This window comes from Neodiprion virginianus, chromosome 1 (assembly GCF_021901495.1).
Source record: "Neodiprion virginianus isolate iyNeoVirg1 chromosome 1, iyNeoVirg1.1, whole genome shotgun sequence".
Classification (NCBI taxonomy): domain Eukaryota; kingdom Metazoa; phylum Arthropoda; class Insecta; order Hymenoptera; family Diprionidae; genus Neodiprion; species Neodiprion virginianus.
In genome coordinates, this window is record NC_060877.1 from 11,579,568 (window position 1) to 11,593,497 (window position 13,930).

Here is a 13,930-nt window from a genome sequence, read left to right on the forward strand (position 1 = left end):
GGTCGCTTTCCTTTTACGTCAATCTTCTGATACCACACGACACTAAGTGATTTCATTGGCGTGGCGTATTCTATTAGATTTAACTAATGAAATTATTTAATATCGAACTATGTCAGAAAATTAAGGTAAATGGAAATCGGCCCTTATCTAATCACATAACGATAATATGTATTATGCTTGGAGCACGTTAAGCTCTGTTCATTTTAGTTACACTTTCTACACTTTTTACACTTTACCTAGGAAAGGGCACCTTCCATTGGCTAGATTCAGGAAAAAAGTGTAGAAAAGTGTAACTAAAACGAACAGATGTAAGGTATTATGCATCGTATTCGTACATCCCGTAATAGCAATCAGAATTGCCCAATAACAAATTCTATCGCATAGGCATAGCTTCAGCGAGTTGTACATACTTAGTAGGGTTATAATTATATTTGTTAAAATACGAATACCGGGTCATACTACGATAATACACATCCCAATGTACTAGCATATGACAATAATTCATGGTTTAAAATGTGCCTGTCATTTGAAAGTCTATGCAAGGTGGGTTATACCGTGTATTTGTGAGCCAACTTAGATTAAGTATAGAATGCTCTTCAAGACCTCTACGCAATTCGCATTAACAATTTCGTAAACGGTGATTTTGATAATTCTAGCAACAGTATTCAATAATTTGCCTTTTTAAACAAACCTATATAACAAAGTAAGACCGCAAGCGATTTTCAATATGCACATTTTGTTTCTTTTTCACATTATTTTATTTCTTGAGCTATCTCTATAGGGTTATCAATACCTAGCATAATTTTTCGACACTCATCGTTATGCAACTTGAATATATTTAACGATGATTTTTTTAGGTATTCCTCAAGTGGAGATAGTCATTTACTCAAGTAATCCACCTTAAAATGCAGAGTGATTACAGTGATTGCAAACAAGATTTAAAACGAAATAATCAGGTAAGTTATAATCAAGTTGAATCTAGTAGTCTGATCGTGAGTAACCGGCCAAACACACCGTCGATAATCAAAATCAAGCTGTGGAACTGGACAATCAAAATGTTGTCAAATTTCATAGAAAGGTGGTAGTTTCATGGAATCATAGGTATCAAACGTTACAGCAATATTATGCTTAAAAAACCTAGAATTCATGAAACTAAACCTATCAACCGGAGCTAACAGCCCAATATAGTAATCATGATTGATATAATACTTAATCAAAATTTTGCCAAATTTGTGGGAAAGTAAGTATTCTACGAAACGACGAGTGAAAAACTGAACAGCATTAGGCTATTTTAAAGAGGTTTAGGTTCGTAATCTAGGAATCCAATCATAACAATTGTTTTTTTTCTCCTCACAATCACAACCACTCCAGCTTTAACTGTGGAAATTGATTTCCACAAAATTCATGACAATTTTATTTTGTCAATAACATTATATTTTCACCACTTTATTTTAATATTTTTTTTACAGCAGTCCGTGTTGGAATCATTTATTGCTGGATCATGTTCTGGGACCGTGTCCACTATTTTATTTCAACCTTTGGATTTAATCAAGACCAGACTTCAGAGTAAAGTAACACGGCCAGTAGGGTAGGTAAGAGTCTATTCTGTAATTTCAACATCTTATTCTACTACCTCAGTAGAAGTGATATTTGTCCTTATGAGTACCTAGTAATGAGATTATAATTCTGTAACGCTGTTTATTTATATGGACTTGAAGCCGGTTGCATACAGTTTTATTGGTCGAGTATGCCACGGTTAATTACTATTCCTGTTGCATGTGTTTAAGGCAATGTTTCAACGAGTGAGATAATTTTTACTGAGACTTTTATTAATACATAATATTATTCATTAATGCCCTAACACAGAGACTGCCAATAAAAATATCAGATTCAGATATATCATATACCTGCCAGTATGCTTAATTAAGTTAGCCATTTAGCTTCTTATGCGGAATCGGAGTTCATCATTTAATCCTATGTTGACACCTAATGTGGATCGAGTATTTTTGCAAATAGACACACAGTTGTAAATAATTCGTTCTCGTGTAAGTACTTCAGTGCCTTCGAAACAAGCTGATTTTTTTTTCAAAACTGGAATGCGTCAATGTTTTTGACGAAAATCAGTGCGATGATGGGGACTAGATATTTTCAGCAAGTTTCTGAAAATTAAGCATGTGAGAATTATAGAAATCTTTACCAAGCATTTGATATTTTTATCTTCTAGTCATTTCTACAGCCTTAATTTCACCTGCTCCATTGTAGAGAATGTTGATCCATGTGAACAGCTTGATTCAAAACACAAAACCAATTTCTTATAAACTCTTTTGAGGTTACTGTATTCAATTGTTCTATCAACCATGTGCTGAAATCAGCCTGGAATACCAAATCAAGGAAATAACAAGGTATTCTTCCAAAGTAAAACTATTTCTTCTAGTATCGTCAATAGATCGATCATAGCAAATCTGTTACTTTCAGTAATCAATATACTATGTGTATTCTCCTGCTGTAGAGGTAAAAAGAAGTGTTGCTTTATTCGGTAAAATATTTTGAAATTTCGGAATCACAACCGAAATTTAGTATTATGTTTCTCTTTGTAAGTGCAGAAAGTACTCACGCTTTCCAATTTCTGCAGCATCTACAATTTTAATAACCCCACAAATGCACCAATTTATCGAGTTAGGTGCCAAATTTCAATTCGATATCCTATTCCAACTGATCACAATAATCTGCTACATAAGCTTCTGATCTCCAAGTCGAAACATTTTTTCCTTGCAAATTCCAATTGAATTCATCAAACAGTTTCATCAAATCCGTAAAAAATGCGAATTTCTATCAACCTGGAATCACCCTCGCGGAGTAAAAATCTCAACTTGCATCTGAATTCGTATCCTTATCTTGCAGATGTTGATTTCCCGTTATTATTGTTATTGACCTTTACATTGTATTACAGTCAAAGTGATAACTGAGCAGCTTAAAAGAATAATGGCAAATGTTTGATTTTTTGATGTACCTAAGGGTATGTGATACTCCTACCTTTACCGACTGAGCAAATTCATCCTTATATTTACATATTGAAAAAAACAAACAAATGAGAATGGTTATAATTTCGACGATGCACCGCTCTTATAGTGGAATTAAACAATGTTATTTCATATCCCAATTATCATTACAAAAATACATGGTTTTTCTGGGGCCATAAATTCTATGGATGAGATACCTTTCGCCATACCTGAATGAATTAAAAGTAAAATGAGCTATCGTGAGACTTTTTTCATACAATATTGAGGTCAGCAAGCCAGAACTACGAATTATAATATTTCGTGAATAAAATACGCTCAGCTCAACGTTTTTTGATTGGCGTGGCTGCGCAAAACAGAGTCCTGCCCATCGAACTATAATACAACACTGTATTTAGCACAGCAACTTGCTAGTTCTTTATAGTTCTGAGACTAATGGATCGAATTTCCACCGTGCGTTATGAGGTTGGCTACCTTTGATAAATCAAACATAAACGTAACCGTAAACACTGTACTGTTGTATAATTATCGATTATCTTGCGTAGAGAATGGATTTCTCAGTGGTATTAATACATAGATATGTATTTTTTTTTTATGATATAAATATCTACAAAGTGATACAGACATACTCTTAGTAATATATAATTATATGACACATTTTTAATAAATAATATATTATCAGACTTTTTTTTTTATCTATGTAAACATATACTTATAACCATGTTATCAATATTCTGTGATTTCACCATTCTGCGCTAAGCAACGTTACACATGAGACCCACGAACCGTGAGATATCACCTCATTATATTGAATGGTGAACGTTTCTTACTATGATAATATCGTAAATATTTTTTCAAAAATATTTTAACCCCTTGTAGTCCAAAATCATAAATTTTAAAATAAATAGCATTTAAGGACTTGTCATTAATACCATCCGTATGGATTTTGTAGGATCTTATTTAGTTTGTTACAGAAATGTCAGAAGGGGATACAAGGGGTTAAATCAATATTTTTGTTGTTTCTGGTCTATTCCTTTGCTCGGATTGGCCGCTTACAATAGAAATTTGTACACTGTGTCACACTGTGCTTTAAATGGAAAGCACCCCGTGTGGTTCTGATTCCTGACCTGTCATAATGATTAACCTCAAAATATATACGTGCTTCTATTTATTTCGTGAACGTCTGGACACTAAGGGCGCAACTCGTTAAAGATTAACCTCAAAAAATTGAGCAAGATTGGTCAAAACTGGTTAATGCGGTAAAGTAAGTTTTATATTTTTTGGGCGAACGCGCATAGAAATTTTTGCCCACGTTACAGTGAGAAAAACTGGAACACGCGTGTCTTGACCTGGTATATCTAGCGACCTTGGATTCAGGCTGTGTCAGAGAGACTGAAACAGATTTCAAAACCATGGACCAGCAACAATCTGTTTCTATCTCTCTTGCACAGCCTGAATCCCTCGATAGCAGCGACATTCGTGGTCACTAGGCGAAATGGTCAATGCTTCAATAAGAGGACACCCCCACCACTGAAATTTTTAGCGAGTTCCCAGACCTGTATGTAAGACCGTGATTTCTCTACTTATATGTGTTCACAACTTCCCTCAATTTCTGTTTGTCGGCATATGGCGGTCAAGATGGACGTGATTGACTGTACTCTGTTTTGCTGTGCGCGGCTGACGAAAGCTTTACTGAAGCGCCACTTCATGCTGCGTCGACCACACCACGGCGCAAACCAAGAACCGCCCAACTGCACCTGTTTTATTCACGAAATTATTATAATAATATCACGATGGCTCATTTTACTCCTCAGTCTTTCCAGAATCGCGAGAAGTATTTCGTTCACAAGCTTTATGGCCCCAACAATACGGAAAATGCAAAAATAAGAACACTTGTCAAAAAAAATCACACATTTTTGTGACGATTTTTGGGATATTAGTACCTTTTTAGAATTCCGCTACGAAGAAGCGACATTCGAACCATTCCCATTCATTTGTTTCCTCAATACATGAAAAATAAGGGTGAGTTCGTTCGGTCGGTAAGGCTAAGAGCACTTACCCTTAAGAATCTATCTTTTCCGGTCCAATTCCAAATTATTACACAGAAACTCTTACTTAATGACTAGGTATTATATATTAGTATATTAAGCTATCTCGATTCCTTCACATATTACATTATCCACATGTACTTTACTCTTGTTTTTTTAAATACTCAGTTAATTTCGATTGTTTTTAGCTTCGCCTTTGGTTTTTTTCTATCACGTGTCTGCTTTTTCGGAAATGCAAGTATTAGATTGAATCGCTCCTTACTTACTATTCGAAATAGTTACGAAATAGTACGATTTCAATCGTCTCCCCAGCTTCTGTATGACCACCTGGAAGACCGGTCTTCGAAGATCGCGCGTGGCATCCAAGCCGAATTATAATTGCTACAATAAACTGGTAGTATGAGAGTGTCGATATGTTTGAAGGCCCGAGGATTCTTTGTTTTTTCTCTACTACAGTGCAACCTCTCAATAGTGCCACTTCCAATAGTGCCGCGTCCACTAATCTATGCTCGGGCACTTCCCCCACTACCATACTACACTCCGGCATTTGCTGCATTCTCCCTCAACAATGCCGTTGGTGAAATACATACATTCTTACTTCAGTGATTCAGCAATATGTACGTAACTTTCGTACCTCTCAATAGAGAGGGTCGAGAACTAATTCTCGAGAATGAACGTTTGTAGTCAGAGTGGGGGAACTGAGATTCAAAGAAATGAATTCCCCCTACAGCCCGTGAGCGGTTCTAACGGAGAGGTTGCACTATAGTCTTATTAAGCACTACTGGTCATGATTGAGTTATTCTTATAGTAAGCTCATTTTCACGTGTAACAAGTTGAACTTACGAGTTTCAGATTGTATTTTCAGTTTAGAGGTTCCAGATTTCATTCTTCATCAGTATAACGATTGTTAAGTTAGGGTTTGAATGTTATGAGGTTGAAATTAGTGATATTGATACGTAACGAAACATTTAAAAAATATCGCCATCTGGTAAATTTAGAATCATTTTAAAGTAGTTGCGTTTGCAAATTATGAAAACATTTTATTCTATATATCTTTCCTAAGCACATGCTGCTGAAATAAATGTTAACTTTGGCATTGCTTTTCCATTCAGTGATTTGAACTAATACTGTAAATAATAACAAACCCAGCCTAATGACCTTGAATATTATGTAATGATAATGCAACACATGTAGAAGAAAAATATTCAGCCACCGCAGCCTAGCCATTGGAAACGGTAAAAACAAGGAGCAGTACACTTGTTTTTCGAGTACTGATAAACTTTATTTTCCATGTTGCAACCTCTAATAATTCTGGCCGATTTTGTCACACCTTACGGTTCAAAAAACGTTTTATATTATTCTCAACAATTTATGTTAGTACTTGGTGGGTGCAGGCAATGTGAGATTTCCGTACACCAATCATAGTTCTCTGACATACCTTGTGATGTTAACAATTCCAGTATATTTTATGCAGCAAAATTTGAAGTGTCGTTTTAGGCGGTAAACAATAAAAAAAAAATATATTATGGACGCGTAGTTGAAACCATACAATTCATTACCTTACGTGATTCATTTATTGAATAATTTATTTCAAACAGACATAATGTTTCCTTTGTCGTGTAGTGTGAAGAATGATAATTGACGGCGAACTAATCTATTTTATTTTATCACTCCAACCATATGATGATATTGATAAATTTTTGTGACCAATTATTTACATATATATATCTATATATATATAGCACCCCTTCACCGGGAATAGTGGATATTGCGATCTACGTAATACGTAATGAGAACGTGTTTGGATTATGGAGGGGCATTACACCAGTAAGTACATTGAAATGCAAAAATAGCAATGCCCTCTGATTGTGAGTGTATCTAAGGAATTCCATGGGTTTTCACTTAGTGTTGGACCGTCACCATTTTCAATTTGGTTGTAGCTTCAACACACGGTAATATTACCGAATACGATTTTTAAAGATCTCGAAAAATTGCAGAAAATTCCGTGAACAACGAATATTTTGTAACAGATCGTACTACCTTCTGCAGAAAATTTCCCCTGCTAGTCAAGCAGGATAAGGTTATTATATTTACCTGTGTGGAGAGATAACAATGGAGACTGGATCGTTGACATCGGATCCGCGAATTATTGATGACTGACGATGGCGAGGAAGCGGGATGATGATTAAAAATATGTAGATTCTGTTTAACTATGAATAGAGGATACTTTATTTATGAGGGTACAAAGTGATACGATTTATATCGCGAGAGAACAGAACGACAACTGAGGATTTACAACGCGAGAATACACATAGATGATACACAGATATGATCTCGCAACAGTAGATAATAGGACATAGGATACAGAGCTGATTTGTTTTGAATCGCGACACGGGCAAGCGGCTAGATTTCAGGTAGAGACGGACAGGTAAACATTACACGCGAGTGTGAGTACATAGGTGAGGATGATTTCAAATATTGAGTGAAATGAGAATCGGATGAGTGCGAAATACTTTTGTTTAAACTTGTGCATCGCTACTTTGCCGAAACAATACCCGAATAAATAAATAAGTAAATAAATAAATAAATAAATAATTGTACAGAAATGTTAAGATTTTATCGAAAGTCGTATTTGGTATCTGACTTATATTGCTTTTCAAGTTAATAATTATTTATTACTGTTATGATTTAATTTTCAGCCTAGTCACTTACATGGAGTCCAGTGGAAACCAGAGCCGACTTTAAAGTACAATTTTAGTCAGCGTGCTTGAATCAGGGTTGTTTGTGCAAGTAAAATGAAGAATAATTTAAAAAACCTTGGGGTCGCAGAGATCCCATGTATGTATTACATATTGCTGTACTTTTTTTGCTTCAAGAATTTCTCATCCGTCATTTGTTGCTAAAACTCAGATTGAAAACTATTTCTAAATTTTTAAATTTTCTTCAAGTCGTGATGTATTGTCGTGTACAGTAATAACGTTCCAAAGTTAGCTGGGGTATAGGTAACCCTGTGTAAATAATGTGGAAGTTTGCATAGGCGTAAGTGACTAGGGTCAATGTTCTAAACTTTTTAGGACGTTCCTATGCAACTAAACAACTGTTTAACTTGACTGACTTAGATGGGGCCAGCATAAGAACACTCCGCTGGGATGCGTTTTGAGCCCATAAAATGTTAAAAAATTAAAATTATACACGTAACCCATCAACTCGAAACGTCGAAACGTTGAGATTTAGTGAAAACACAACTTTTTATGTTCAGGGTGATTACATTAACTTTCCTTCTTCTTTTTTCCCGAAAGAAAAGAAGTGGGAAAGTAAAAATGCACAGAAATGGTGAGTAGGCAGCAAGAAAAATAGTTAAATTTCGATGTTTTTTATCAAGAAAACTATTATTTTCATTCCAATTGGGTTTTTTTTTTTTTTTTACTCGAAAGTATATACATTTAGGTACCTGTACAAATTTTCGTCTGGGACCCATTTCCTAAAATCGCTGTTGTCGTCAACGGTTCGCAGTTCCCAGGATTCCGCCCAGTCGGTTGATCTCAAACATAAATTGAAAGAGAATTATTTCCGAAAAGATTTTCTTTTTAAAAAGGAATTTCCCGATTTTTTAAATTGACCCGAAAGTTCAACAGTTTTGGACTCGAGGATGGTGAATGATATTGAGAGAAAAAACGTTAACTTTATATTTTACTAAAGTTGTAATAAAATTGGGATATATGCTGATGGTCTGACGCTGAATGAAAACTCATGGAATTCCCTATATCTGCACCATTCGGTGCATAATCTTTCTTCTTCTACCATTTATACCTCCGTGAGTCCATTAGAAATTTCATATTGCCTGTACTTGCTTCACAACAATTCAATTACAATACTGTCTACAAAAGAAACAAAACTCACATTATGAAAAAAGGTATAGTATAAGTATAATTGTTGCAAAGATGAGTGAGTTCAAACAGTGACGTAGGCAAGTTGGGTTATAAGCTTATCATTAGCCCTGAAACTCCAGCATTTGCTCAGTTACATTTTTCTTATGATTATGAGCATGTCGTAAGTCAGTGACGACGACTCAAATCGGATGTAACAATAAAAAATCAGTTACTTACAATACATAATAACTTCACAGTCCCTAATCCGAGTGGTACCTGGGGTTGGATTGTACTTTGCATCATTGAACTGGTTGCAAAGTACTCTTCATCTCAAAGAGCCGCTAACTTCGCTGGAAGCAATTGCATTGGGTATTACCGCTCGTTCTATGGCTGGAACTATGCTCATTCCTATTACAGTTGTAAAGACACGATTTGAGGTGAGAATTAGGATATGATTTTACCCGTTCATGATCAGTGTAACTTTTGATCTGGGAAATTTCGTAACAGTTACAAGGATGATATGCACGGTATTATCACATGTATGTGGCAAAATTTTTATCGAATAACTACTTATAGTATATTTTATGACAAAGGACGAAAGTTGCGATCGCCAACTTTTGGTCCGAGTAATACACGATAGTTTCTATAACCAGTGAATCAAAAGTGGTAGGCTCGTGGCAGTTTAATTTACGGGACGCGAGTGGCCGATCTTTTCCCTCAAGGGACGAAAGTGAGGCTACTATGAACTGCGCATGCGCAAACCAACCTTTACAACACTGCGATGAAATTGGCTACTTTTGTCCCGCTAAACTACCACGCAAAGCCTGACTTTTTATGTACGTGTGATGAAAAATATTGTTTGTGTTTGTGCCCGCATATCACTATTGGAAAACTGAGCTTATATTGCGATAAATCTTGTAGAATCAAGTTTAATATTTATTAAAATCTTGTTTTCAGAGTGGCATTTACAAGTACAGTAGCATGCGTTCGGCCCTATATGCCATTTACAAGTACGAAGGTACCAAAGGTCTGGTGTGCGGTCTAGTACCAACGTTATTTCGCGACGCACCTTTCAGCGGGCTATATCTCATGTTTTATACCCACTGCAAAAAGGCAATACCCCAAGGTATGCTATATTTATTGAAGTATCAATATCAAGAACAATATTGCTATCATGTATTATAATTGGTGATATTTTATTTTGTGCTGAGAGCACGGATGTCAGCGAATCAAAATTAAACAAGTTGAGTCGCGTGCGCTAAGAGAAGGTCTTCTCAAGAGAACCTCTCGGTATATAAACACATGAAAAAGTATTTGGAGTTGAATTTCTTGAATTACACTTTACAAATAATTAATACACAAGCTGAAATATCAAAGTTTTGCTGAATGTCCCTCGAAAATGTGAATTAATACTTTGGAGTAGCTGGATTATTAAAAAATCGTAATACTCTTTCGCTTAGAATATTTCAGTAGATTTCTATGGACCATGTTAAATAATTTCAATATGGAGGAAAGCATGTTTTACGTATTCTCGAATTTCTTATCTCTCAAACGCCATTATACGGAATTTAGATTTTTTGATATGTTTCGGTTTCGTTTTAGTAGCGATCTGTATGGACATTGAGACGCGAGTTAGTATGCTCATTAAGTTGTCTGTTCGATATAGTACAGAATTATACATCTTATTTTTCCTCAGATTACAAAAGTTCCAGTAGAACAACTTCAATGCACTTTGCGTGTGGATTGTTCGCTGGATTATTGGCTTCATGTGTAACTCAACCAGCAGATGTAATAAAGACTAGAATGCAGATTTATCCTCAGGAATTCAAAACACTCTACACTTCTTTTGTTTCCGTTTATAACGAACACGGAATCCTTGGCTATTTTAAGGGAATCGTGCCTCGTATGTTACGGAGAACATTAATGGCTGCAATAACTTGGACGATATATGAAGAAGTAAAATTATTTTATCCGTATTGCGAACGTCGTAACATCCCGTTATAAATGATGATCAATATTCTTTCTATCCGTTTTCAGGTAACTAGTAAATAAACAACGTTCGCGGTAGTGTTTCGTTCCAGTAATCAGGTGGATGGAAAGATCATATTGTTGTAAAATATGTGTATTGTAATGTGGCCATCTGTGGGAGTGTAACATCCAGCAAGAATTTTAATTGCGGCCTGGCATGTTCAGTGGCCAGCGCAATCCCACAGAAAACGAGAGGTTCCAGGTTCAAAGTCCCGTCTAGTCCGAACCGTGAAACATTTTTGCCGAACTCACAGAATTACACGTCACAGTATATATCTGTGCAGGTATGCTGATAAGGAGAACACATATAAAGTTTGCTCATCGTATACACGATATGTGTATATATATTCACGTGAAATGTACCCGTGAGGGTATTATTGATCATAACTGAGCAGTGTAATTACATTTTAAGATACAATCAGGCCTAAGTCGCATGAATAATAAAAATGCAATAAATCATATTTTAACCATACTTTGAGTATTTTTATGCAGAAAATTATGTATAGGTATATTTAGAAATAATATCTTATGCGAGAGTAAAAAGTACGAAGATTGTCAATTCCGCTATTGTACATACAATAATAATACCTTTTCTCTTCAAAGTTACAATAAATAGTCTGGAGATTTTTCTTTTACCTTATAATTAGTATTATTGTTTTAAGATTAACCTTAACATTGAAACTCTAACAAGGCTTACAATAATCAACTGTGAAATTCTCACTGTCAACGACATGGTATCGATAATTTTTGTACGTTATCAAGTCCTGGTTACGCATCTCGGTCACATGATCCATAATTTCTTTAATTACCGGTGGGAAACTTGGCACTCCGGCTATCGTCGCGATGTCATCATAGTAAGCCCACTGTCTGTCTTTCAGCTTAATTATGTGTCTCAGCTGCGAAAAATCGATTAAACAAACCACACTTGAATACAGCGAATTACAGCAATATACAAGTAATATTTATGACGATGATACTCATGTGGCAGTAATAATGCAGTAATCACTGACAAGACTCATGATAATGTAACAACGTATTTTAATGACAGATGAAGTGCCTTAGACGACATTTGTCACCTTGTACTATGAGGTACTTTTAATAAAAATCTTACAATAGAATCTAAAATCGAACGTTACAGAATTCGTGAAAATTTCAGCACGACCCTACGAGGAATTTCTATAGTTGCGACCAATCGTGTAGCCGCCTTCTCGTAGAGTTTCTTTTTCGTTAAGCTGATACATCTTCTTCTACCTCTGCCCGTCTTACGACATTGCCTCAACCCAAGTTTAGTTTGGCGCGGTAATATTTGAATCTCACAAAGTGCTGCTTTTTTCCCGCAAGTGAGCAGGAAATAAGCACTCTTTTTCCCGCAAATGCGGGAAAAAAGTATAAAAGTGAATCTTATGCTACTTTTGTCCCACTTTTCAGTCAATAAAGTGGCCATTTTATACAGTTGAGTCGGAAATACATATATTTTCTAATATGCTCTTTCGAGATGCACAAATCAATGAATTTTGGCAGTCGTATAAATTGATAAGTTGTTAATAGTTAGTGATACAGAAAAAATTATTCAACAAAAAAGATAGAAAATATCATTATCTACAATAAAGGTCATTATCATTTTGGGCCTAGAGTGCACGGTTACGGAGATATAGGCCGAAACGGTTTTTCTCAAAATGGCGGCACTTCCGCCCTTAAAATTTGTAAGGATTTTGTGAATTGAAAAGGTATTTATTCAGTACGTCTTACTGAACCTATTTATGAAAAAAAATAACTCCTGTAATTTAGTGCGGGAAAAAAATCTCTATTGCCTGTACTAAATCATTTATGTTTGAGTTGTTTTCAACTGGGATATTATTGTTTGAGTTATTTTGTCAGGTTTATTTTATTGCAAATTTATCGGACGTGAGACGAAACAGAGGCAACGAATTGTCTGTTTATTGAAAAACAACCGAAGGCAACTTTTCCACCCGGTTACCCGCTTCAAGGTTCTCCACGTCCAGATCATGCATCTATTTATCATGTAGCATATTCAAAACCAAACACCGAAAAAATAGTGAGACGCAAAGCGCCCCGCGGCAGAGCTTGAAGTAAAACTAATGCATCTTTGGGGTCATTTTGTATCCTCATCGATAAACAGTTATCTACATTCTTGAAACATTTCCAAATACCATTTAATCAGGATTTAATAAAAATGAATCAATAATTATAAAACTGTTCAACAAACCGGAATCCCTTCCTGTAACAACTTTCGCTTTTCCCTCTGAAAGTCCTCGCGCATTTCTGAGGAGGAAGGCAGCTTAACGCGACCGTCCATAACCTTCACGATATACTGGGCCTGAATGTGGAACATTGGAAATGGGACAGCGAGTCCTGGTAATCCCATGAAGAAAAGATTCGGTACGTCTGTGTGCACAAGATATTTGTAAACTGGTTCCACGAGGTTGTCCTTTGTACTGATAAACACTTTTTTAGATAGGAATGGAAACGTGAACTGGTAACCTACGATAAAATAATCAGAACTAATTAACTGGGTGTGTGCCAATAAACTGATATGTCGGTTTTAATTCGAGGTGAGATCTTACCTGTACAGTAAACGAACTCTTCAACGACCGCAGTAGCTCCACTTTTGAACACGAAAGTGTTTCCATGGATTCTATCAATTCCTGCTACTTCTTGTACGTTTTCTGGCAGTTTTTTCATTTTCAGATCTTCCAGATTGTGACTTAGGTAGATCTGAAACGATCATGAAACAGTGAAAGATTTGAAAATAGATGAAATAATGTGAATGATTCAATGTCGGTGACAGATTGTACACGGGTTTCATTCATTTTCTGTTCAAGATGTTTTTATTGCAAGGGCTATCGCTCATAAACAGTAAATTTGCTTGTGTAAAATTCCGAAGGTATTCAAAACTTGAGAGACCGTATCAAATTACTTTTTGTGAGTTCTTTAGGAATTAAGTAAA

At 35.6% G+C, this 13,930-nt stretch overlaps 2 protein-coding genes across 9 annotated transcripts in view; one reads left to right on the forward strand and one right to left on the reverse strand.

Annotated features, from left to right (window-relative positions):
* LOC124301214 (mitochondrial glycine transporter-like) lies at window positions 1–11,519 on the forward strand. Of its 4 annotated transcripts, none has more exons than XM_046756008.1 (8): window positions 1–125; window positions 858–956; window positions 1,470–1,588; window positions 6,808–6,892; window positions 9,192–9,371; window positions 9,892–10,060; window positions 10,631–10,890; window positions 10,972–11,519. In XM_046756008.1, the coding sequence occupies exons 2-8, from the start codon at window positions 906–908 to the stop codon at window positions 10,984–10,986; spliced, it is 879 nt and encodes a 292-aa protein (XP_046611964.1). In that variant the 5' UTR covers window positions 1–125; window positions 858–905; the 3' UTR covers window positions 10,987–11,519. The 4 variants fall into 4 exon arrangements, with proteins under 4 accessions (XP_046611964.1, XP_046611955.1, XP_046611983.1 ...); XM_046755999.1 differs by lacking the exon at window positions 1–125 and adding an exon at window positions 302–543 and having other exon boundaries at window positions 10,972–11,517; XM_046756027.1 differs by lacking the exon at window positions 1–125 and adding an exon at window positions 559–637.
* The window catches only part of LOC124301155 (flavin-containing monooxygenase FMO GS-OX3-like), a 44,993-nt gene continuing 42,276 nt past the window's right edge, over window positions 11,214–13,930 (reverse strand). For all 5 annotated transcript variants that reach the window (XM_046755913.1, XM_046755887.1, XM_046755905.1 and 2 more), the window contains 3 exons: window positions 13,548–13,698; window positions 13,190–13,464; window positions 11,214–11,858 (listed from right to left, as the gene is read on the reverse strand). In XM_046755913.1, coding sequence (XP_046611869.1) covers window positions 11,646–11,858; window positions 13,190–13,464; window positions 13,548–13,698 — 639 coding nt within the window. In that variant the 3' untranslated portion in view covers window positions 11,214–11,645. The remainder of the gene's footprint in view (window positions 11,859–13,189; window positions 13,465–13,547; window positions 13,699–13,930) is intronic.